The sequence below is a fragment of the Carcharodon carcharias genome, chromosome 4 (assembly GCF_017639515.1).
Source record: "Carcharodon carcharias isolate sCarCar2 chromosome 4, sCarCar2.pri, whole genome shotgun sequence".
In the NCBI taxonomy this organism is placed as follows: Eukaryota; Metazoa; Chordata; class Chondrichthyes; order Lamniformes; family Lamnidae; genus Carcharodon; species Carcharodon carcharias.
Window position 1 is genome coordinate 113,234,958 of NC_054470.1, and position 27,097 is coordinate 113,262,054.

The 27,097-nt window shown below is 42.4% G+C and overlaps 2 protein-coding genes across 2 annotated transcripts in view; one reads left to right on the forward strand and one right to left on the reverse strand.

Annotated features, from left to right (window-relative positions):
- The first annotated feature begins 13,120 nt into the window (after nt 1-13,120).
- klf9 (Kruppel-like factor 9) lies at nt 13,121-17,988 on the forward strand. The gene is made up of 2 exons (XM_041187047.1): nt 13,121-14,057; nt 16,596-17,988. Exons 1-2 carry the CDS (start codon nt 13,628-13,630, stop codon nt 16,847-16,849), a joined length of 684 nt encoding a protein of 227 aa, XP_041042981.1. The 5' UTR covers nt 13,121-13,627; the 3' UTR covers nt 16,850-17,988.
- Nucleotides 17,989-21,428: 3,440 nt separating this feature from the next.
- Nucleotides 21,429-27,097, reverse strand: part of smc5 (structural maintenance of chromosomes 5) — a 160,788-nt gene continuing 155,119 nt past the window's right edge. Inside the window, exons 20-24 of the mRNA XM_041186111.1 lie at nt 26,611-26,715; nt 26,371-26,490; nt 24,546-24,725; nt 24,243-24,338; nt 21,429-23,384 (exon numbers count right to left, since the gene is read on the reverse strand). Coding sequence (XP_041042045.1) covers nt 23,250-23,384; nt 24,243-24,338; nt 24,546-24,725; nt 26,371-26,490; nt 26,611-26,715 — 636 coding nt within the window. The 3' untranslated portion in view covers nt 21,429-23,249. The remainder of the gene's footprint in view (nt 23,385-24,242; nt 24,339-24,545; nt 24,726-26,370; nt 26,491-26,610; nt 26,716-27,097) is intronic.

Consider the following 27,097-nt stretch of genomic DNA (forward strand, 5'->3'; position numbering starts at 1 on the left):
ATTAGTAAGTAGTGACCCAGGCTGATGGGCTCAAATCCTGCTATATTAGTTGGTAGAATTTAAATTCAATTAATAAAATCTGGTGTATAAAGCTGGAACATGTCATAAATTGTTATAGAAATCCATCTGCCATCCTTACCAAGATAAAAGTAAAAAAACTGCAGATGCTGGAAATCCAAAACAAAAATACCTGGAAAAACTCAGCAGGTCTAGCAGCATCTGCGGAGAGGAGCACAGTTAACATTTCGAGTCCAAATGACCCTTCAACAGAACTAAGTTCTGTTGAATGGTCATTCAGACTCGAAATGTTAACTGTATTCCTCTCCGCAGATGCTGCTAGACCTGAGTTTTTCCAGGTATTTTTGTTTTTGTTTTGCCATCCTTACCAAGTCTGGCTTATGTGTAATTCCAGACCTTTAGCAATGTGGTTGACTCCTAACTGCTTTCTGAAATGGCCTAGCAGGTGCAATGGACTTTCTAGTGATTCCTTCCTTTCCCATGAAAGGATCATTTTTTAAAAAAATGTAATTTTTTGTAACAGGACTTGATTTACTGCAACATTTTTAGAATACAATAATCAGTGTGTGTGTGTGTGTGTGTGTATGTGTGTGTCTGCCTGTGCCTGCATACGTATGCACATGTGTGTGATGGAGAGGTCATGGGGGGAATTCCAGAGTTTAGGGCCTAGGCAGCTGAAGGTGCAGTCACCAATAGTGGAGCAATTAAAATTGGAGATGCGCAAGAGGCTAGAATTAGAGAATCGTGGAGGGGTTGTAGGACTGGAGGAGGTTACTGAGATAGAATTACCAAACAGAACATCACAGAAAGAGGCCTTCAGCCCGCGGAGGGGCAAAGCCGTGGAGGGATCTGAACACAAGAATTAAAAGCATTTGCTTAAAGAATACTTCTCACAAATCTGTGGCAGCAAGCACGTTAAAAAAAATAAATACATTTGTTCAGTTGCTGTGACTATGGTAAAGTGTGTATACGTGTAGATGTTCATGTCCTCAGGAGATTCTTTCATTCTCAGTATTCATACAAATTTCAATATGTATTTTAGTATAAAGATATCAATTTTTTTAAATGATTACTTTGAAAATACAATTGTACACTGTGCTCTTCCTATTCTGCCCTTTTGAGCATCCTCTGGTTTTAATCACCCCACCACTGGTAGCTGTGCCTTCAGCTGCCTGGTCCCTATCTCTGGAATTCCCTCCCTAAACCTCTCCATCTTTCTCTTCTCTTTTAAGATGTTGCTAAAACCTAACTCTTTGACTAAGCTTTTAATCACCTGTTCCAAGATGTCCATATGTGACTTGGTGTCAAAGATTTTGTTTGGTAAAATCCTCCGAAACACCTTGGAACGTTTTACAACATTAAAGGTGCTGTATAAATGCAAGTTGTTGGTGTTGTACATTGAGTCATGCCCAACACCTGATGCACTAACTTCTGCCAAAAATCCAGAACGTGGTAGTTCTCAGAATGAATTTACTGGGCAAAAAATATTACTGTATCTAACAGAAATCTGTCAATCGTAGACAATGCTTCTGATGAAAAATAGAAATCTTGTCATTAATCCTCGCCATTATCTCTGAACTTAATTTTCTAAATTCTTTGATGTTTCACATAATAAAGGGTTTGCCCTGTTCATTGTAATCTGAAGCAGTTTACAACACTGTCTCCCTGCTGGAAAGTTTCAGTTCAAATCTAGTTCTCATTTGAACTTAATTCACCTCAATGTCAAGCTTCATTCATTCATGCTGATCCCACAATAGACTGTTTCTATTGTGAGAGTAATAGGGTGGAAGTGAGTATCACAGAATCATATAACACAGGCAAAGGCCATTCAGCCCATCGTGCTTGTGCTGACTCTTTGAAAGAGCTATCCAATCAGGCCCACTTCCCCCTGCTCTTTCAACCCTTCACGTATTCATACAATTCCCCTCTTGAAGGTTACTATTGAATCTGCTTCCACTGCCCTCTCAGGCAGTGGGTTCCAGATCACAACAACTCGCTGCATGAAAATTATCATCTTCCTTGTGGTTCTTGTGCCAATGACCTTTAATCTATGTGCTCCAGTTATGGACCCTCCTGCCACTGAAAACAATTTCACCTCATTTAGAATCAATTCCTTCAGAAACTGCTCCACCAACAGTTTGATTGCTGAATGACAACCACCAACATGTCCATCAATCCTAAACATTGTGTTAACACCAGATGGGACAAAATAAGGAATTCTAGGAATTAAAAAACAATGATCCCTTTTATTTCAATGCCCCATCCTGGGTGACTTATTTACAATTAATATTTTAAAACCCTTTCTCTAAGGATAAACTGGAATAAACTATAAATTGTCATGGTATAAAACTTTATCTCCATGTTTAGTTCAAAGATCTATATGGGACTAATTGGATAGCTCTTTCAAAGAGCTGGCACAGGCATGATGGGCCTAATATGAACATACACAGGCCATTCGGCCCCTCGAGCCTGCTCCACCATTCAATAAGATCATGGCTGATCTGTTTGTGTTTCAAATTCCACATTCCCATCTACCCCTGATAACCTTTGATTCCCTTGCCCAACAAGAATCAATCTACCTAATACAAACATATGAAATAGGAGCAGAAGTAGGCCATTTGGCCCCTCGAGCCAGCTCCGCTCCTTTGTATATTTGAATGACTTCCCTTCTGTGGTGTAAGATTTTGTGATTCAATGCAGCATCCCTAACGGCAATACTACAATAATTCTGAAACCCTATGTGATATTCTAAAATCAGTGGGACTATTTTTGTATACTATTGCAATGGTTGGTTCAAGAGAATATTTCTGCAGAGCAAACATTTCTTAAAAGTTGCATTTTGGTCTAAATTGAATGTGTTTTTCTAATTTATTAATTGCTATGCTGAACTTCAAGAAAACAATAAGAAAGAGTCATGACTATACTTGCTGAGTGAATGTGTATATTTTCTTTTTTTATTTGTTTATGGGATGTGGGCCTAGTCTTCTCTTAATTCATATGTTTGTATGGGTGTTGCTGGCAAGCCCAGCATTTGCTGCCCATCCCTAATTGCCCTCCAGAAGGTGGTGGCTCACCACCTTCTTGGATCGCTGCAGTCTATGTGGTGTAGGTACACCCACAGTGCTGCTAGAGAGGGAGTTCCAGGATTTTAATGCAGTGATGTTGAAGGAACAGCGATATATTTACAAGTCAGGATGATATGTGGCTTGGGGGGAACTTACAGGTGGTGGTGTTCCCATGTGTCTCCTGCCCTTGTCCTTCCAGATGGTAGAGATTGTGGTTTTGGAAGGTGCTGTCGAAGGAGCCTTGGTGAGTTGCCACAGTGCATTTTATTGGTAGTGCACACTGCTGCAACTGTGTGTCGGTGATGCAATGAATGCTTAAAGTCGTGGATGGGGCGCTGATCTAGTGGGTTGCTTTGCCCTCCATGATGTTGAACTTTCTGAGTGTTGTCGGAGCTGCACACATCCAGACAAGTACAGGTTATTCCATCACATTTGCTTTTTTATACATGTAGAGAAATCTAAGCGAAGACCCAAAGCGCAGGACACAATGAATACAAATATCTGTAATATGGTGAATATCAATTAATTCATCGACATGCTAGATAGACAAATAGGGAAAGGTTTTCATCTCACCTACCCCAGATATTAACCTAATGAGGCAAATCATTCACTCTATAAAGAGTTTACCTAATTGTTACTCAATAATGAGAAGTAGGTCAGACATATTATAAAGGGTATATGCTGCAGCCCATTAGAATAACACCAGGCAATGAAGACGAAAACCTGCTTCACAGGTGGTCCTTAAGAATCAGCAAAAAAAAACATTGGGCATAAAAAGACACGTGGTGAAGTCGGGTGTGCATCCCAGTGTCACCGCACATCATTCCGATCTTTCATTTGGTGGGCGCACACCGGAGTCAGCTGCGCACCGGCAGAACTGTCATAGGCCTGTTAAGGCCATTAATAAACCAATTAACCAAATTGACAGGGCTGCCCGTCCAACCTTAAGATTGTCAGGCAGGCGAAGAGCCCAAGTGGCTTTCGCGTTTTGCATGAAACCTTATCCATGGGTGAGATGAAGTTTCATGAAGGTTTTACTAAATAAATAAAAGATTTTTTGACAATTGATAAACATGTCCCAGCCATGTGAAATTGTCACATGAGGGGACATATCTGAATAATTTTATTCTTTCTTTTTTTCCAACTTTCATTTTGATCTTAATCTCCCTGAGGCACGGAGCTGCCTCAGGGAGATTTCTGTGCTCTTTCGCAAGCATGCACCAAAAAGCGCAAGCCCCGACTCTCCCTCCTCTCCTCGCCTGCACAGGTAGTGCTGTGCTACCGGGCACACATCACACTAGGCCTGCACATGTAAAATGGTGGCGTGCAGCTGATCGCGAGTGATTATCGGCTCTGCGCTCGGCCGCGCCTGCTCCCGACTGGCCCACCCGACAGGGAGAAAACTCCCCCCATTATCTGTCACAATCTCAGGGTTTTCTAAAACACTTCATACCCACTGATATATTGTTGAGATATAGTCACCATTGTAATGCAGGAAACACAGCAATTTATGCATAGCAATCTCCCATAAATAGCAATGTGATAACAGCCAGACAATGTGTTTGATTCAGTGATGTGGGTTGAGTGATAAATACTGACCAGGACACCAAAATAGTGGTCGTGCGATCTTTTATGTCCACCTGAGAGGGCAGATGGGGCCTTAGGTTAGCGGCTCATCCAAAAGACAACACCTCTAACAGTGCAGGTCTCCCCCAGTGCCAGTGTGGGTTCTTGATTGGGTCCAGAATGGAGACTCAAACCCACAACCTAATGACTCAGAGGTGAGAGTGCTACCCATGGAGTCCATCAGCAACCCTCTGTTGCTAGCTTTTAAACCAAGCTAATTGAATAGAAGTACAAGTCATCAAGGGAAAGAAATCTTGGATTAAAAAACCATCAAAGCAGCTGTTGCAATGTAACAGTCCAACATGTCACCTCTCTATTATTTAACACTTTCTCGGACCTGAATTTGACTGTGTATAAACTTTGATGTCAGCCAAAGGTCACTTAAGGTTTAATTGACGGCCACTTTCGTGACAATGTTACTGGAGTAAAGTTAATGCAAAATGAACAAAATATTCTACTATCAAATCATAGAATTGTTACAGCACAGAAGGAGTCCATTTGGCCCGTCATGTCTGTGCTGGCTCTCTGCGAGAGTAAGTCAGCTAGTGCCGCTGCCCTGCCTTTTTCTTGTAGCCCTGTAAATTTCTTTCTCTTCAGATAATGATCCAATTCTCTTTTGAAAGCCACCATTGAACCTGCCTCCACCACAGTCTCAGGCAGAGCATTCCAGATCCTAACCACTCGCTGCATAAAAGGATTTTCCTCATGTCAGCGTTGCTTCTTTTGTCGATCACCTTAAATCTGTTCCCTCTGGTTCTTCTTTCTTCCACCAGTGGGAGCAGTTTCTCCCTATAGGCCTATCCAGATCCCTCATGAGTTCGAACACCTGTATCAAATCTCCTCTCATCCTTCTCTCCTCCAAGGAAAACAGTCCCAACTTCTCCAATCTATCCACGTAACTGAAGTTCCTCATCCCTGGAACCTTTCTCATGAATCTTTACTGTACTCTCACTAATACCTTCACATCTTTCCTAAAATGTGTTGCCCAATGCTGGGCGCAATACTCCATTTGAGGCTGAACCAGTGTTTTATACAGGTTTATCATAACTTCCTTGCTTTTGTACTCTATGTCCCTATTGATAAAGCCTAGGATCCCGTATACTTTAATAGCCACTCTCTTAACCTATCCTACCATCTTCAATGATTTATGCACATATACACCCAAGTTTCTCCTTTTAGAAATGCACCCTTTATTTTATATTGTCTCTCCATGTTCTTCCTACCAAAATGTATCACTTCACACTTCCCTACATTAAATTTAATCTGCCACTTGCCAGCCCATTCCACCAACCTATCTATGTCCTTTTCAAATTTTGAACCCCATCTTCCTCACAGTTCACAACTTAAATACTGACACAAAGCTACATCCCTGTGTCCAAATAGTAAAGAACCTGCATTTCTTCCACCACCTTGGGCATGTCCCAAAGCGCTTTACAGCCACTGAAGCACTTTTTGAAGTGTCGTCGTTGTTGTAATGGAGGAAAAGCGGCAGCCAATTTGCGCACAGCAAGCTCCCAAAGGAGCAATGGGATAATGATCAGATAACCTGTGATTTAATAGCATTGATTGAGGGATGTATTTTGGCCTCAGGGCACTGGAGAGAACTCCCCTGCACTTCTCCGAAATAGTGGCACTGGATCTTTTATATCCACCTCATAGGGGAAAAGTCTTATTCAAAAAACAGCACCTCCAACAGTGTAACGCTCCCTCAGTACTGCACTACGCTGGAAGTGTCCACCTGGATTAGAACATCAAAAGGAAGCTCTGTATGTGTGCATGTATTGGTGGAGAGTGTGGGGTCGACAGTTAATTTTCCCTTAACCTGTGTTAACATGTTCCTCAGCTGTTTATCAACTTGAAATTAATTTGCCTACCCCACCCCCCGCCCCCCCCAGCACACGGGATACATATTGTGTGGCAGAAGCTATAAATATAGTGTTTCCTTTATTTTAAAGAGCTTTTTCTTGTCCTTCTGTTACCAACCAGTTTGACAGCCCTGAAAACAATTGCTGTGCTCACTGTGTTCCAGACCATTTCATTCTGAGCTGGTCTAAGCTCCGATATGAACAATTTGCTAATGAAGTATTTTAAACCGTCCATCCACGTTTTTTGCACCGTGCCACGGCAAACTGCTCCTACCCATTAACGTTATATATCCACTAAAATACAGTCTCTGTAATATTCATGCAACAGGGATTTTTTTTTCCCCATGCGATGTGCAACCAGAGGGTTAATAAACGTGTGCGTATAGTGTTTGTCCATGGTTTACTGGTCTAATTAATAAAGAAAGTGCCTAGTTTTCCAAGAGCTTTGTTCCCCGAATTGTAGAGCTGAAGGTTCAATTTCAGTTCATGGAAAAGAACGTCTTGTACCCGGCAATGGGACTGCTCAATAACAACATGCCCTCATTGAACTATTACACACTGACATGTTCTACACATCAGCACAACTTCACACCCACTCCCATTTAAAAGGGGCACAACTCAAGGTTTAGTCAAAGGTCCCTAAATCTCCCAAACACACGCTTGTCAGAATTTATTTCTTGAGTTTCACTGTTTTGCAAGTGAATTAAGCTTTCTACAGGAAAAAAAGGTATAAACTAAAAAGTAATCACTGCGTAAACAGAATTATTGCTGCAATCGAACTGTTAGACAACAGTGGGAATAATGTTGTCTGTAAGTTACATGGCTGTATTTCAGGGGGAGGGAGGGTGTGGGTCCTACAGATTTGCTGCACAGTTCAGGTTCCCTGCTCTGGGACATATCAACAGCTGTTTGACTGTTGCTATCAGACCCTTTCACCCAGAGGGTGTTAGGGGTCTGGACCTCACTGCCTGAAAGGGCAGTAGAGGCAGAAACCCTCAACACGTTCAAAAGATGTCTGGATATGCACCTGAAGCCCCGTAACCTGCAGGGCTATGAACCAAGTGCTGGAAAATGGGATTTAGGCTGGGTGGCTCATTTTACGGCCAGCGCAGACATGATGGGCAGAGTGGCCTCCTTCCGTGCTCTAAATTTTTCTACGTTTTCTGAATTTTCTAAGTATTTGAAAGGGGGAATGTGCAGGGAAGTGGGGACAGGGCGGGGGAGTGGCAGTATGTGATTTGCTCCCGAGGAGAGCCAGCATGAACACGATGGGCCGAATGGCCTTCTTCTGTGCTGTAATGATTCTATGATTCTATTCTATGATAATAGTTTGCAATAAAACAAAATACGTGGAGTTACATTTCCGCACACGTGTTTTATTTTGTACAGTTGCAAGGTACTCTGTCCAAATACACAGAATCGAGGATACCAGGTTATTGATACATTCATTCTGGTTGGCTTTGGGCCCTACATTTGATGCTGTACCCACCAACCTTTGGCTTGACTCTGATCAAGCAAGCAAGGGTCTGCAGCTGTTAGCTCCGCTTTATAACTTGTGTCAATGGCAACATGTTACATAATACCCGTTATCTCAAAGTGGGAAGTTTCGTGCAAGAACTGTAAACAAGAGGACAATGTTCCTCAAGCTTTGGAAGTTTTCTATTAAAGAGTCCAGAGTGACCTCGCCACAGCTGTTGTCTTGCTATATATTTTTCCTTAAAAAAAGAACAAGCATATTGCGTGAGAAATGACTATCTTAAAAGGGCAATGTCAAATTCAGAACAAAGAAAGAGGGAAGAGATGTTCAAAATCATGAAGCGTTTCAATTAAGGTAAAAAAGGAAGAACTGTTTACACTGGCAGGGGGGTGGGTAACCAGAGGGATTTAAGAGAATTAGCAAAAAAAGAACAGACGAGAGGTGAGATTTTTTTTTAACCCAGCAAGTTTTTACGACCTGGAACGCAGTGCCTGAAAGGGCAGTGGAAATAAATTCAATGTTAACTTTCAAGAAGGGAATTGGATAAATACTTGAAGGGGAAACGTTTGCAGGATACGGGGAGAGAGCAGGGGAGTGGGACTAATTGGATAGCTCTTTGGAGAGCTAGGACAGGCAGGATGGACTGAATGGCCCCCTTTTGTGGTGGACGATTCTACAATTCTATGATGGTTCAATGTTCCCCCAAGGTGTAGCACATTATAAATAAATTAATATAATAAATAACAGGAATTATCTGGGTTGTGCTCACCTTGACTCTGCTCAGAGCTTAAAACAGATCCCCAGGTTCTTTCTACCTTTGATCAATCTCTCCGGTGGCAATGCCACAGATTAATATCAGTAATTTCAAGCGAGTTACCCCATCATCAGTTACACTCTTATACTGTTAGGGATCCAGGGATAGGGAGAGAAAGTGGATTTGAGGTAGAAGATCGAGTGGCGAAGAAGGCTCGAGGAGCCAAATAGTCTAATCCTGCTCCCATTTCTTATTTTCTTAGTCATCCTGCCATCATTCGGACCTCTAAAGTGTGGAAACTGAAAAATCTCAGATATTAATGCATATACATACATAGGAGCAGGTGGAGGCCATTCAGCCCCTCAAACCTGTTCAGCTATTCAATGAGACCAAGGTTGATCTGCATCTTAATTCTGTTTACCTGCCTTGGTTCTGTAACCTTTCCTACCTATATCCAACAAAAATCTATCATCACAGTTTGGAAGTTTTCAATTGACTTTCAGTCTCAGCAATGTTTCGGGGTGGTGGGGGGGTGGTGGGTGGGGGGGGGGGTTGCAGCGGGGAAGAGAGCTCCAAATCTCCACTACCCTTTGTGTGAAGAAGTGCTTCCTAACATTATTCTGGAGGGTCTGGCTTTAATTTTAAGGTTTTTCTCCCTTGCTCCACACCCGCCCCCACCACCCCAACCAGAGGAAAAAGTTCCTCTCTATCTAACCGATGAACTCCTTCACTCAGCTTAAACATTTCAATTAGATCACCCCTTAATCGTCTATAGTCACAGTGGCATGGACCTGTGACACTGCAGCACTCCCTCAGTACCACAGAGGGAGTGTCAGCCTGGATTATGTGCTCAGGACTCTGGAGTGGACTTGAACCTCCCAGCCTTCTGACTCAGAGGTGAGAGTGCTGCTAGCTGACCCCTGATATTTGGGCCAAACAAGCTCCTCCATTTTGTCTTTTACTGGGTTTATTCAGTTAGCTGCCCTAGCTCTCTGGAGTATGAAATATTTGAGCCCATTGAAGCAACATGTACAAGTGCTGTTGGGGTATTAAGTGCCTGAAAAGTCCTACCATCTCTCCCACTGATTCTGCCATTCTGTCTGAACCAGCCATTTATGAATGTTAGATCAGGAGAATGTATTTTTTTCTGATGGCAGCTGCAATGGGCGGACTGGCTTTATAAGAGTGAAAAACAACTTATTGGAGGAAACAGTGAAGACCTGCAATTCAGCAGGTTCAGAACTGAGGCACTAGGTACTTTTGAAGAAGTTGAGATCTTTGCCACCAGTGGTGAGAAATACAGAGCATATGGTAAGGTGGAGGGTTCTCAGAGTCAACTGAGTGAGGCAAAGATACAAATTCAAGTTGAAGAAAGAGCATGCAGTTCTTCTCCCTCAGTGTTACACCCAAGTTGGCAAAGAGGGCAAGTGCCTGCAAGAGTTGCGAGGGCGGAAGTGTTGGGTTATTGAGATCTGCCCAGCATGGAATGAGCCTTACGCATGATTTAACGATTTTGGGTGACTCGGTGGCGAGTTTTCAAGGGTTTATTGCCCCCTTGATAGTCTAAGGGTTGCCAGATTGCCCTGGTAATGTGCTTTGCTACAAATCTTAGCTCCTTAACTTGCTGGCTTGCTTTCAATTGCTAATGAATGGGCTGTACTTGGTTCCATTATCTGACCGGTTTATAGTATAGTCGTGTACAGCTAATATGATCAGGTTCCTGCATCTTCCTCCCTATCGCTGTAACGTTCTCCAGCCCTCCAAGATCTCCAAGACCGGCCTCTTATGTATCACTGATTTTCATTGTTCCAATGTTGGTGGCTGTGCCTTCAGCTGAATAATACAACAACAACTTGTATTTATATGGTGCCTTTAAGGTAATAAAACATCCCAAGGAACTTCACAGAGGCATTAAAAGACAAAATTTGACACAAGCCAGACAAGGAGATATTAGTGCAGATGAAGCTAGTTAAGGGGGTAGGTTTTAAGGAGTGTCTTAAAAGAGGAAAGAAGTAGGTGGGAGAGAATTCCAGCCTTTAGGGCCCAGGTGTTTAGGGTGCATTTAGGGCATAGCCCCCAGTGGTGGAACAATTCAAATTGGGAATGCTCAAGTGGCCAGAATAAACAGAATGCAGAAGACCTCAGAGGGCTGTGGTTATAGGGACAGAGAGGAACAAGGCCATGGAAGGATTTGGAAGTAAAGATCAGCCACTAGAATATGGGATTCTGCCATAGGTGCCTCCCACAAGGAACAACTACAACTTGCATTTATATAGCGCCTTTACTGTAGTAAAACTTCATAAGGTGCTTCACCGGAGCATTATTAAGCATTATTTGATACCGAGCCACATAACGAGACATTGGGACAGGTGATCAAAAGCTTCTAGAAAGGTGTAGGATTTAAAGAATGTCTTATAGGTGGAGAAAAAAGCTTAGGGAGTGAATTCCAGAGTTTAGGGTCTAGAGCACGTATTCACGCCATCACTAAAACTGCCTGTTTCTCTCTGCCTGCCTCCACCCCTGCCTCAGCTCATCTGCTGCTGAAACCTTCATTCATGCCTTTGTTACCTCTGGACTTGACTTTTCCAATGCTCTTCTGACCAGCCTCCCACATTCTGCCCTCCGTAAATTTGATATAATCCAAATCTCTGCTGCCAATGTCCCTAACTCACACCAAGTCCCATTCACCCATCTTCCCTATGCTCACAGTTCTGCACTGGCTCCTGGTTAAGCAACGCCTCGTGTTTATAATTCAGATCCTTACTTCCAAATCTTTCACTATCCACAGCTCCGGACTACAACATGCATGGAAATGTGTGTGTTACCACAGCAACTCGGGCTCCCTGAGTGAAGTGTAACACACACACCATCATAAAAAGAGATGGGAATAAGTTTATTTGGAATGTTCAATTATCTGTATTTTCCCACATCTTAGTTTTCAAAATGTTGGTTGAAGACAGCCTTGAGAGAAGATATTTTGCATAAAAGGTACAGTTATGTTCTAATGTGTAATAAATAGGAATCATCATTACCCATAATAACCTATTTCAAACTAATGTGTCTCTTGAAATTAGGAGAGTGTATAAAAAGTATAATGAAGTTATACTTACAACAAAGTTAACTAACAGCTCGCATTTATACAATGCCTTTGATGTGATAAAATGTTCTGAGGTGTTTCACACAACAGGAACATTATCAGACAACATTTGACACGTGTGGAGATATTAGGACGTGACCAAATGTTTGGTCAAAGTGGTGGGTTTAACAGAGTGTCTGAAGGGAGGAGCTAGAGGTAGAGAGGTTTATGGAGGGAATTCCAGAACTTGGGGTCCACACAGATGAAGACACGGCCGCCGATGATGGAGTGATGAAAGTGGGGAATGCCCAACAGCCAGAGTTGGAGGAACGCTGAGATCTCAGAGAGTTGCATTGCTGGAGGAGGTTGCAAAAATGGGATGGGGAAGAGGGGCGGCTACCATCTAGAAGGGCAAGGGCAACAGACACATGGGAACATCACCACCTGCAAGTTCCCCTCCAAGCCACACACCATCCTGACTTGGAAATATATCACTGTTTCTTCACTGTCCCTGGGTCAAAATCCTGGAACTCCTTCCCTAAAAGCACTATGGGTGCACCTACACCACATGGGCTGCAGCGGTTCAAGAAGGCAGCTCATCACCACCTTCTCAAGGGCAATTAGGGGATGAGCAATAAATGCTGGCCTAGCCAGCGATGCCCACATCCCATGAATGAATAAAGAAAAAGTCAGTAGCTGCTGCTGCTCCAACCAGGAGGTCTGTTCTCATGGTAGGTCACACTCATCTGTCTTGCACCATCCTCACTCACCCATTGTAGCTCATCTGCAATCGCTCTGCAAAGTCCGTCATCCAAATACGCTTTCTTCCGTCCGTTTCGGGAATTTGAAAACAACGCCTGAGAATTCTTTATTGATTCGAGACATCGCTGGAAAGCAAGACACTTCAACCAAAATTAAACAATGAACATTTCCCCTTTAAGATTTAACCCAGCAACAGGAGCCAAGGGGATTGCATGAGAATATATATCATTTTGTTGGGAATTGCCTTGGACATGTCAACGTGGACTTGACTTTGGTGGGGGTGGGCCAACTGGTTCATGTCAGGTCACCCTATCAATATGAATGGGGTATTGGGGGTGGGGGCGGGGGTGGGGTGGGCTAGGAGCTCCACGTGTTCGGAACCCTTGCGAATAGTACGCCGGCGCGTCCAATCAGGAGGCCCTCCCATTGTGACGTGAAAAGGAGGCGGGGCGGAGAGTAAGTATCCAGAAATTGGTTACAATGTGAAAGAACATTGAGAAATTCGCCTGAGGTTTGGTGCGGCGCGACTGTGTATCCCAGTTTTGATACTGCATCAAACTGAGATTGTTCTCACTATCATTCAAAATTCAGTGATTCCGTGCACCGACCAAAATAACCAGCCTTTGCCGGGATCATTTTAGCCAATTTGTATCTTCCCATTGGTCTTTTTTTTAAGGGATTAGGAAGGGAATAGTTTGTCAAAATCCAACCGTTTTGTTTTCTAGAAATGCAAAGTTGTTGATTTTTTTTAAGAGATGTTACAGTTTCGTTCACCTGGAGGAGAAAAACAGGGCTGGAAGCTTTGCCGTGGGTGATATTTTAAACAACATGGCAATGTGATTTGATATTTTCGCACGCCACGTGTTTGTCATATTGTACAAGGGAGCGACTTTATGCTAAAAGCAGATTGTCTGGTTTAAAAATCTGCTGTCAGGTTGAAAGGAAAAGCGAGGCGGGAGAAACCTGCAATTTGCTTTTAGAGCCATGTCTGCTGTCGCTTATATCGATTACCTGGCCGCCGAATGTTTAGTCTCCATCTCCAGTCGCCCTATCGTGCACCAGTCTCCTGGGCAGGAGCTGACTGGAGAGGGTAAGAGGGAACCCAGGGAGGGCTGCAAGGACGGAGGCTCCCTCCTCACCATGGCCAGGATCCTGGCGGACCTGGGCCAGCGCCGACCAATCTCCCAACTCGGGTGCAGTCACTCCGGGGGCTGCGCTGATTCGGAGGGCGCCGCCCAGCGCCTGGAGCCGCCTCTTGCGCCCGGAGTTACGCCGGAGTATGGACTTCTACAGTGCAGCGCAACGGGTGAGGGGAAGCCCATCTCCGGCAAGAGGCATGAGTGCCCCTACACTGGATGTGGCAAAGTGTACCGAAAGTCTTCTCACTTGAAGGCACATTTCAGAACGCACACAGGTCAGTGTTACTGCTCTCCCATTTAAAACCAGCACTGTGATTCAGTAAAGTCATTATTTTCTCCGTTTTTTAAAACAAGTCGCAGAAGGGTACAAGCACAAAAGGAGGCCATTCAGCCCATCGTGCCTGTGCTGGCTCTTTGAAAAAGCTATCCAATTAGTCCCACTCTCCCTGTTCTTTCCCCGTGGCCCTGAAAATCCCTCCCCCCCACCCTTTCGGGTATTTATCCAACCCTCTTTTCGAAAGTTACTATTGAATTGCTCCCGCTGCCTCTTTCAGGCTGTGCCTTCCAGATAATAACTCGTGTATATAAAAAAAAAGAAATTCTCTTCATCGCCCCCCTGGCTTTTAACCTGCATCCCCTGGTATTCTGCCAGTGTGGAAACAATTTCTCCTTATTTACTCTATCAAAGGTGATATGGTTCACTATAATTTAGGGGTTGCAAGGGTTAAGTTCAGAACTGAATTTACTGGTTTCACATTAATTGGGTGGAGAAGTGGGCAGCTACTTCATTTGTGTGACTGGGTGGTATCTGGATGTAAACTGTCCATTGCAGATGCGGGTGTGGCTTTCACTCACTTCCAGCCTAACTGGTTGTGTGCCTGAAGTGCTTGTGAGAATTGCTCCGTGGAAATGTGTTTGGATCCTTAACAAATATGTCAGAAACTATTTTTGAGTCTAATGTCATTCTCCGGATGGACCTCTTGTGATATTTCTCCTTTCTCCCATGTCCAGTGACACATGAGGCAGACAAAAGCATGTGCTTACATCTGTTTCCATAGCTGGTTTTTCCTCGAATGGGTCATGTGCCTGTCGCAGAGGCTGTAGCATGACAGGTGTCACTCCGCCATCAAGCCTACCACCTGCCATAGGTGTAGCAGAAGGAATTACAAGTTGATAATCAACCTGATTATGAATGCATCCTCCATGGTTGTCAAGCTCCAGATTGGGACTTGAACCCAGAGCTTCTAGCTCAGAGACAGGGACACTACCCACTGCGCCACAAGACTTTCCCTTGTGCTATTCACCAGGAATGTAACTACTGTAGCTAGTGGGATTCGTGGCAAACAATAACAATGCAGTAATTATTGAGCTGGCTAACTTTTAAATGTATATTAAAAGCTGGGAGGGAAAGGGAGGGAATTGGCGACCCATTTCACTGCTTATTGTGGACGACAAAATTCTGTCCAAGGTCAATGCCAGTTACGTCAAGTTTGCTCAGGAGTAGCTGATCCACCTTGACCAGACCTGCTTCTGGAATGTGCCTTTGCAAAGGAGGTCTGGAAAGAGATGCAGCTGCTTTTGTCAAGGGATCTATGGGGTGTTCCCAGGGGGACACACCGAGATAAACATCAATTGCGGCTGGAGGACCATCGGCTCAGTGAAAGACGCTCTTTGGTCTATCCGAAGCTTGCTGGTCTTCCAGTGCATGTTAAAAATAATTGACTGTAAAGTGCTCTGGGATGTCTGGTGTTTGTGAAAAGTGCTTTAAGAAATCCAAGACCTTTTTACTGTTTTAATATTCTCTTAATTTAGACTAAAACTAACATTCATTTCGACTTTTCCTTTGTAAGCAAAAACAATATGGCATCAGTGAAAATGTAGTGTGGACAATAAAGACCTGAAGTTAATTTGGTATACTATAATGCTGAGGTTTTTCTGGCAAAGGATAAATAGGAAATAAGTTGGACATTACATACAAAATAATGCACATAATATAAAGGCTCAGAAAAACTTACACTTTCACAATTAATGCACAGAAATAAATTACATCAACTAAATTAAGTGAATCCGATCATATAACTATTGTTCCCGTGTTCATCTCTTAATGGCCTCGCCCCTCCCTATCTCTGTAACCTCTCTAGCCCAACAACCCTCTGAGATCTCTGGTTGGCAGCACTGTTGAGTCAGAAGGCTCTGGGTTCAAGACTCACTCCAAGACTTAAGCACAAAAATCAAGGCTGACACTCCAGTACAGTACTGAGCAGTTCTGGCCTCCTGCACATTTTTGGTTTTAGTTGCTTCAGCACTGGCGGCCGTGCCTTCAGCTACCTGGACTGTGAGGTCTGGAATACCCTCCCTAAACCTCTCCATCATCGTTTATAAAGTTCCAAATAGGATGAGCTTTTGGAATTCTGTTCAACCTGAGTGAACTTAAGGGGCTTCAAAGGAATCATCAGAGAGTGCTGCCTGTATCCTAATTTGGACCAATTCCCTCACCCAGCACCCTCTGCGCTCGCCGACTTCCATTGGTTCCCGGTCTGGCAATGTCTCAAATTTATAATTCTCATCCTTGTTTTCAAATCCCTCGATCACCTCGTTCCCACTTCCTATTGCTGTTACCTCGTCTCCTCTACAACTCTACAAGGGGCTAATAGGACAGTGTGGGTCAACTGCTGTGAAAGTAAGATGTTCAAACTGGTACCACTGAACCAGAGAGAGAACCCAGGGAGCCAAATGCATAACAATTGTGTGGGAAAAGAAATCCTGTGTGGGGTGTTAGTCATCTTCTAAAATGTTCTCTTTGCGCTTTACAGGAGAAAGGCCCTTTCCTTGCACGTGGCCCAGTTGCAGCAAAAGGTTTTCCCGTTCTGATGAACTGACGCGACACTACAGAACCCACACTGGAGAGAAAAGGTTCAAGTGCCCCCTGTGTGAGAAATGCTTCATGAGGAGCGACCATTTGACGAAGCATGCCAGGCGACATCCTGGCTTTCATTCCGGCATCCTTCAAAAGCCGCGGAGGACAATTGGGTCCCTCCGATCCACAGCCCCCGAGCCAGCAAGATAAAATCCTATCCTCCAGGGAGGGAGGAGATCAGCCGGCTGCTGATGTCGCTGTGCCGTCAGTACACCAAAGGAGATCAGCCGCTGCTGTTAAAGACCGGCTGTGTAGTTTGCGTTTCAGTGCTGTGGCCTTCAAACGCTGGAGCACTTTCTAATCGCAGTTCTGTGCTTGTTAGCATTCATATTTGGCTGACATTTATTTTGTTCTGTGACACAGGACAGCCCTACACAACAATAGATTTCCAATGCTTCTCGTAATTCTAGTCAGTTTGAAATGCAGTCTCCTGAACTACATGATAGAAACTACTGCTGCACTGTTATGCTCTCAGCAGGCAGGAAAGTTTACTCTGAACACTTTTTCTTATTTGGATAGGGACACCCGTCCAATTGTTCATGTCTAGGACCACCGTGTTAGGACTGTATAAAACAGGCACTAATTCCATTTGGTGCCATCAGCTCCATGAGGTGTGACTTTGAATTTGTACCAGGAAAAGACAAATTGCAAGATTGACAAGTGGAATACCACAGTGGGTGTCGATCTAGTGATTTAGTAGCTAGAATACCCTTCTGAGAAAGAGGACAGTGGTTGATATGGCATGGCTTTGTGATAGCTGGTGATGTGTTTCACAAGGGGAGATGGGGAATGGGGCAGAGAAGAACATTGTTTTTTTACAGCATTGGAAACTTATTAAGCCTCTCTATTTTTCTTTGCTACCTTTTTGAAAAAGGAACGCTAGGCAATCTACCTCCTATTTTTAACTATGGTACCAGCACAAGTATACTTAATACAATGATTGACAATCAAGCTGTAATGTGGTGCCTCTCTGTGCGAATATATAAATAACGTGTATGTATTGTCTGGTTAAGCCCTTTTACTGCATGTAAATGCAATTCTATTTTCTTCCATCATTTGAAATCTTGCAATTTATATATTTTGTGAAAGTTTACAAATGAGTAAAATTCAAACCTGAAGTGAAGCTTCTAATTTTCAAAAATGAGCACAACTTATTCATGTTAAAATCAATACCAAGAATGAACTGTGTTTTTGAAGTGAGAAACATCATTGTAAGGAAATGTCCAGTGGAGGGATGTTTATTACTCCAGATTATCACATTCATCCAATAAAATCTGACAGCACTTCTATACTGGCTCACTTGTATATTCATTTATAAAGCTGGGCATAGACGAGATCAACTGAGTGTAGGGGATGTGGGCGCCACTGGCAAGGTCAGCATTTATTGTCCATCCCCCAGATCACTTGAACTAAGTGGCTTCATAGGCCACTTGAGGGCAGTTAAGAGTCAACCCCATTGCTGTGGGTCTAGGGTCACAGGTAGGCCAGACCAGGTAAGGACGGCAGATTTACTTCCCTAAAGGACATTAGTAAACCAGATGGGTTTTTACCACAATTGATGGTAGTTTTGTGGTCATTCTTACTGAGACTAGCTTTCACTTTCATTAATTAAATTTAAAATCCACCAGCAGCCATGGTGGAATTTGAATCCAATCCTCGAGCCTGGGCCTCTGGATTACTAGTCCAGTGATATTACCACTATGTCATCATCTTCCCTCAACTTTAATCAAGGTATCATTCAGTTCAGTAGGATTTCATCTGGTTTGAAAGTCTTTGAAAATGAATTTAAAACCACCACAACTCTTGATCCCTCAACTATCTCTAATTTGTCAGACTCTTTGTACAACATCCAATATTTCTTCCAACTAAATATTGGAAAGACTCCGCCACCAACTCAATTCGCTCGCTACTGACTCCATCCCTCTCCTTAACAATATCTGTGGCTGAACCAGATTGTTTGCAACCTTAAGTGTCATAATTTTGTTCCCCAGCGTTGAGCTTCCAACCATATATCTATACCATGTTTCTCTGTAACAGCATTTAACTCTGCCCCTGCCTCAGCTCATTTGCTGTTGAAAGCCTCATCCCTGCCTTTGTTACCTCTAGACTATCCCAATGCACTACTGGCCAGTTCACCTTCTATAAACTTGGTCATCCAAAACTCTGCTGTGCGTATCCTAGTTCTCACAAAGTCCCATTCACCCATCACTGACCTACTTTGGCTGCCCCTCGGGTAATGCCTCAAAATTCACACCCTTGTTTTTCAAATCCCTCCATGGCCTGCCTAATTCTGTAACTTCCTCCAACTTTGTCTTCACAAGCCAAACCCCTCTGCCTCTCTTTCTCCTTTAAGAAAAACTCCTTAAAGCTTGGGCAAAGAGCTAAGTGTCACAGAACCAAGACCTCGCACTATATTTTTATGAAATAGCTATGTTGAAATATATATATATTATTTATATATATATATATATATATATATATATATATATCTCAACATGGCTACATCCTAAAATTTTAAAAACTAGGCAAAGACTTTAAAAAGGCTGAGGCTATGTCTGCCTGTAACCCTGAACAAAAGGAACTTTCAGGCAATATCTGAGAAGCTGACACCTTGTTAGCCCCGAAAAGACGCTAACTACCCCTGTTGCTGCAGGGATCAAATTCAAGGGAATTATACAAAGGCCATCTACATTTCCTAAGCCAGGCCTGGCCAACAGAGACTACCAGTCTGCTAGGACAAAGGACCCTGCAAATCCATCTTTCTCTATCCCTCTTTTAATGTATGAATGCACTGGGAAGGCTACGTAGCAACACACCCTCCCCACATTTTGAGTTTTTAAAAATTCATCCATGGGATGTGGGCTTTGTTAGCTGGGCCGGTATTTATTGCTCATCCCTAGCTGCCCTTGAGTAGGTGGTGGTGAGCTGCCTTCTTGAACCGCTGCAGTCCATGTGATGTGTGCGAATAAATTAGCTGAATTTTCATGATCTCCAGTTTGCCGTAGTTATTAATAGAAATTGGATCACACCAAAATTGAGGGGCTGGGAAATATGCCACTGCTTATAAAGGGGGAAATCAAAATATCTGTTTACAGATGGGTGGTGAGAGCAGAAATCAGGACTGTTTAAATTAAACCTGCTCCTGTCTGTAACATGAACTCAGGGCACCTGTCCTAATATCTCATGTGGCTCAGTGTCAAAATTTCTCCAAGAATGCTCCTGTGAAGCACCTGACTACATTAAAGGCACATATGAAAACAATGGGGCCCAAGCACGATGGCTGTGGAGCGGTGAGGACGTTGAGGCACTCCTGGATCCACAGAAACATGATGATGATCCAGCTGAAAGGGTGGTGGATGCAGACTGAGTGGTAACTTCCAAAGGGGAATCAGAGAAACAGTTGAAAAGGAAAAAAAGTGTGTTGGGTACCGGCAGGGTTGGTTGGGATGGGGGAGGGTGGAAGAGTGAAACTAACTGGTTAGCTCTTTCAAAGAGCTGGCACAAGCATGATGGCTGAATGGCCATTCTAACTGCAAATAATTTAAAAGATGAATTAAGTTAAGAGCAACTATTTCAAAACACTGCTTGCATTGTCAAGTCTCCCAATGGTTTCTGGCTTTATAGGAGATGGCTCCCTGAAAATTTTATTATGGTGAAAATTAAGTACAGATAAACAAATAGCAGCTTAGATATCCTAGAAAATATAACTCAATTTCTAAGCTTGTCATTTAAATTAAGACAATAGCACGATGGATAAAAACTAAAGGCTAACTGCCCTGTTTTTCTGGGTGAAGACCTATGTGTGTACAGGTGTCATGTCAGTCACCATTTTATTACCTTACTGACTTGTTTTAAAATGAGGAGGCTGCTGTCCGTGATGGTCTGCTCCATCACAAGCTTCATCACACCAGTGCCTCACTACAGAACTTGACAAAAATCACATGGAAGGACACAAGGCTTCTGTACCTGTGTACAATGGCATCATCTAAGTTTTTTTGGAGCATCGGGGCAATTTGTGTAACGGCGCTGTCCCTTTCAACCTTTTTGCACAAATGTGGATGGACAGTTACTTAAAGGGATAGATTTGTGCATGGCCTATATAGGAACTTTTGGGTTGCTGCTTGGCTGCACGATTTAGAGGGAACATCGTTGCACGACAGATACTCACTAAACATAGCACAAAAAGTTGGGGCTTGTCCATTCCAATGTAAGTTAATCTTCTAACTTGTGTAATGAGTCTTAATTACTGTGAACCCTCTGGCACTGAAAATTAACTATTACAAGTGTGGCATCGCATTCCTTCAGATTTGAATTATTGTTGAAAGATTTAAAAAATATGAATAATTTTCTTTCAAATTTTCCCTTGTCTCTTAATCCCATCTTTCACCAATTCATTTTCTGTACATTATCTGGCATTGAATTAGCCATTCTTCCTTACACTTCCTGGTTTAGCCTGTGCGCCTCAGTATCAACTCTTCAATCTGATTGGTTGAGGAGTCATGCCATTGCTTGTCCTGTTCACAGGACCCAGGTCCCTTGTATAAGGTGAGGTGCTGTTTCAGCTTTCAAATCACTGCAAGTTCCATTACCGAAGCCCACAGTAAGTGCAATGAACAATGAGCGCTATTCGTTTGCTGCTGACTGTAAAATCCGGGCCAATTTCTTTTTTAATAGCATTCAAACGTTAACTTTAAGAGAAACAACTTTGCAATACAAAAAATGGGCCAGATTTTTTAAAAATAAAGTTTATTTATTTCAATTCAAAGGAACAGCAATAAACTTACCCAAGGTAAAATACAGAGCTTCTTTTTAAACAAAATAACAAGAATTCTCTTTAGAAAGTAGTCAGCGATACAAAACAAAGGCCAAGTTCTCAAACGATAAAATCAAAACACCAAAAATTCTTGAACAAAAGTTTTATGAAAATGCAAAAGGGAAATATATCAATTTCTCATAGAGATTTAATTAAAAGCCAATCTGAGGGGGTGCCATGAATGAAACTGGTTCAATTACACTGAACATGTCCCAAAATAACATTCAAAATATCCACCTTTGAAAAGGATTAGTCATAGATATAAATATGGCAGTGTATCATATTCTTTTCAAAGTGTTAATGGGTCAAGGAGGTGGCTATGGGAAGGCAAATTTCTTATCACCTCTGTTGAATAAGTGGAATGTTGTGTTTTCAAAGATGCATTCGCCCAACTTGTACTGTGAAAACTACAAGTTCCTTCAGACAGCTTTTGCAACATACTTCAATAAAAAAAAACTTGTAACACTACAGCAGTAACTATTGATATTTTTGTTATCTTACAAAAATAAAGCAGGCACTGCAGAGCAGCACAACATTTTAAATAACCAACCTTACAATCCCGACCACCCCCCACCCACATATACACGACGGCAAATCTGAACAACGGCGCTGAATAGATTAAAATTACACCTTCTGTTTCACAATAGCCCACAGCAACAATCAGGGCCAAAGTGCAAGTGGAGATGCTCACCTTGGCTGGTGGTACACTATCTTTGAGCAGATTAACCAGGTGACCTCCACAGGGGTGGGGACAAGCAACCACCCCTTCCACCCAGGGCTACATCAGTGCAAAGGACACTTGGTGATTCATTAAAAACGTTGTGCTATGCACACTACTTGACAAGATGCAAGTGCAGGAATAATGACTCACATTAATACATTACTGTCCACTTATCATGGACTGGGTGGCTAACCCAGCAAGGCAACAGTCACTCCTAAAGGCATTTTCTGTACATAAGAATATGGCTTTCCCTTCATATGTCATATCCCCTCTGACATGAAGGTCCAGTTTACATTCTATTACTGAGCTCATGAGTTGATGTTGTGCACAGCATGTTTGGATTTTGGGCAGAGGGCATTTGTTCCCTCTTCTATGATGCGGAATCAGGCTGCACCTCTGAGCATGTTTTCTGCCTAAGAGAATTTCTTACCTTTATTTACAGCTGGCTGCCCATATAAAGGCTTTCACCCACCTTAATCACTCTTCACAATTCAGAAATCTGTTTTCTGTCTAACTGCATGGCTGGTACTTGACAGCTTTTAAAAAACAATTAAGAAATTTAAAAACCAGTAATTTTTGCTCTTCTACATGGGGGAATGGCATGGGATGCACCAATTTCACAATAATCTAACTGTCACAACAAATCACACCTTACAGAATTAGGGCATCCTGCAGCAATATATTGACAACAATTTCCTTAAAAGGACAGGTATTTTGTCCAGTAGACAGAAATCTACCTTTACAGTTATACAAACTTTGTTTCCCCATTATTGTTACAGCTATGTACAATAATTCAATTACCAAGCCATACCACTATGCGAGCGTTGTGGTCGCACATGTGGGAGCGATATCTGATAAAATATAAGCTTACCTTAGTTAATTTCGTTCCAGCAAGAATGTGTTAGCATTTCTCTGCTCGTATAATAAGCATTTAAAAGCCAAATGTGTGAAAGAGTCAGTGTTTTGCATGTAAACATAATTGATTAATGCCCAAGAGAGAATTGTCCTTAAATTCCTCAGTTATGCACTTGTACTCTTCGTCGCCTCCTGAGAAAAGCCTTCAGATTCCACTTGCCTGGTGGCAGCATGTGTGGCCCATTATAAACACACAGCACTGTCATGTTGTCAGAATAAGTCAGGTTCTGCAACAGCTATGAAAAGCCAAATTATAGCACGTTAGTAATAATCGAACACGGTCAGTCTTGTAGTCTTACAAAGAAGTTGAAGCTACATTTTCAGTTAAAAAGTTCTCCCTTTAATTCACACACAATTGATAAACTCCACACACACAGCTTTTAATGGGCTATCCTCCTTCTATGCCTTGTACAAACCCTTCAAGTTCCAATGACATAATCTAGGGTTAATCACTGTTAACAAGACACCCGATTCAAGAGGTTGGAGGATCTAATGGGTTCAATCATAGTTTCAACACGTTTCATTCCATAACCTAATTTTGTCAAACTACATTATCTTGTACAGGACTGACAGAAAGGATGACCAAAGGCAGTGTTCCAGCAATTCCATTAGCCGACGAACAGGTGGCCACACACACTTTCTAGCAATCCCATTGGCTGCAGCTAATCAGATGATAAACCTGATAGGCCGGCCTCTGAATCACTGTCAAATACTGGCCATGCAGGGGAGGGAATCTCAGATGACCAATCCTATGGCTAACATGACTTAGTGTTTATCATGCTATGGCGCAGGGAGCTCTGCTTGTTGAAGGCCATATAGCAACTATATCATTCTTCCTCCCATCACCTGTTTGACCATGACTTCACAATCGAACAACCAAGCACCATTTCAGATTGCCATTAACTTCCTCCACGATCTTCAATCTCCTTGTGCTCCAAAACTACATACTGCTGTGATGAAGTGTACAATATCAAAGAAGCTGCTAAACACCAAATAGAAAATGAGCAACTCAAATCCACACTCATGCTGGAAGGTCTGCTCAACATTTACTCAGAGAGTTACAGTATAATTTGATTGAAAGGTGAGCTGTGTACCTTGGGTGTGATAAAGAAATATTGAGAGGTGTTCTCCTTGCAAGCTGTACGTACCACCATTTCAAAAACCCTCCTCTCATTGGTTGGGTCCATTCCCTGCAATGACAAAAGGTAATAAAGCCACACATCTCTCGCAGAAACTTCAGCGTTCTTCCACATCAAAATATTTAATTTTTAAAGAAACAGTTACGCAAAATTAAAGGAAAGACAATTCCAAAGGGAGAACTTGCTTCGTTCACAATGCCAAGTGAACTGTATTATTGGAAAACACCAATTTCCTGAATGTTGTGATGGTAGAAGTACCTGATTGATTTCATCTACAACTCGAAATGGGCATCTATTTAATTCCTGTAGAGCCATTAAATATAGCATTGTAGAAACGCTTCTCTCCCCGCCACTCTGGTGATGTGGGGTGAGTTCATGGAGCTGAGTGCTGCTGCGAAACTTCACTCGAATTCGGATACCGTATTTATCATATTCTTCCTGTAGGAAACAAAATGCACAAGAATGAGGTGACAATTCAGTCCATCTAGTCTGCTAACTCAGTTAGATACTTTTATTCGGTGCAAGTGTAATCTGGTTACTTCAAAATAATGCTTTTCCTACTCCAAAACCTACATTAGCTGACCCATGGTTTAACAACTTGTGCCCTTACTGTCAGAAAATGTCTCTAGACATTGCGCAGGAGCATTTGTAAACAAATTTGATACTGAGTCGCATAAGGAGATATTAGGAAGGCTGACTGGGAACCATTAACCCTTGCACATCACCCTACATTGACTTTTCTTCCTGCTGCTGCTTCAAATCAAGGCCATACACCTTGATTCTCATTGATGAATGGGAAGGAGTCTAGCCATGTGCCTCTAGCATTAACTGGAGAAACAACCAGAGTTTGCAAAGCCCATGAACATGGCAGATTATTTAAATTTAAAAAAGGAGTTCAAGGCAAGGTCCATCACTCAGGTGGGAAGAACTACAGCATAAATGACAAGACAAAGATTCGGTTAGTGCATAAAACACAATAGCTGTTGTCATTAGCAGTAGCTGCAATGGAAGGAAAGGCACTGCAGAACAAATCTCAGTAAATAGACAGTTATTCCACTGCAGTGTCACACAATATTCAAACAGACAAGAAGAGTGGATTCAGGGATTGGTCCCATTCAAGCAAGGCTAAGATACCAATGTCGTGTATAAATATTTACATTGGATTAAGATTTGATTTAGTCTCACTTTTGCTTATAAATGGCTTGCAGATTTATGGTTATGGTTGTGTTAGGGTTTAATGTGTCAGGATACAATATAGCTGACGGTACTGTTTAGCTTCTGCTGAGGTGCAGAATGTCTGATTCACACCTGTTCGCTTACTTTTTGTGGCCACATTGTGAAAGGAGATAACCAAGACAGTTCTGAGGTAGCGCAATAGGACAGGGCAGTTAACGAGTTGGCACTGGTACTTTCTAGGAAATCTCTCAATTCTGGTGGTCTTGTTCACAACAACAGTTGAACAGTGCGTATCAGATTTGGTTTATAACGAGCTTAAGGTTTCCTTAACAATTTGTAGAGTCAGAAACGATCGATGAGCCTTATGCTTCCACCCAGGGAAAAATGGGGCAATTGCATCTATTTCTTTGTACGTCTGTTGCGCAAGGCCTGGATCAAAAACAATAAGCGGATATGTTGGATTCCATATTTAGTCTGTCAAATTAGAATTGTCTGACTGCTGTAGACAAAAGATTGGGGCCAAATATGGTGGAGACTTCTTAGGATAATGCAAGTCTTAGCCCCAATGTATAAAAGCTCTGGAACTGTGGGCGGTACAAGTCCCAGATCACTTAGAGGTCCAGTGAATTCTATAATGCCAGGTCAATAATGGTCTATATCTAGGGTGAAGGGAACAGCTTACTGATGACTCGGTTGAGGGTTGAATCATTGGACAATTAAATGAAAGCAAAATACTGCTTTGAAGAAGAGTCATACGGACTCAAAACTTTAACTCTATTTCTCTCTCCTCAGATGCTGCCAGACCTGTGGAGTTTTTCCAGCATTTTTTGTTTTTATTTCATTAGACAGGCTGGGGAGATTACTGGGGTGAATGTCAATGTCAAAATAGAGCTGGAAAATATCTTACCTCATTTTCTGTGTGCAGGTCAATTTCCCCTGCACACTGCATTGAGCGGAAATACTCGCTAAACTTCTCGTTAATTTGTTCGACAAGCTGTTTCAAAGGATTTAGCCACTTTTCTTTTACCTATAGGAAGTGAAAAATAAATTTGTCAAAAAGCATAATTAAGTCATACTGACACCAAGAACATAAAATTAAATGTCAGAATTAACTTATACACTGCTTTCAAAGTGTTTCTCCAGCTACCTGTGAGATATTCAGTTTATAGTTTTCCAATTCACTTTTTTTTTCAATCAGCTCTTCAGACAAATTTTCTATTTCTTGTTTCCTCCTCTTGTACTCATCCACAACCTAAAGAAGAAGTTATTTTATTGAGCATATCAATTAAAATAGATCCATCAACGTATATTACTATTATTACACAAAGTTACATAAGAACATAGAGAATAGGAGCAGGAGTTTCCTTCACTCTACTTTTCTGCTGGTTCCCCTTATAACCCGCATCTCCCTTAACAATCAAAAATCTGTCTAACTGAACCTTGAATATATTCAATGACCCAGCCCCAACTGCTCAGAGGAAGAGAATTTCAAACACTAAAGATCCTCCAAGAGAAGAAATTCCTCAACTCAGTCTTAAATTGGAGGACTGCAGGAATTCACCAAGGCTCCTTAGACAGCACCTTTCAAACCCACGACCACTACCAAGTAGAAGGACAAGGGCAGCAGACACATG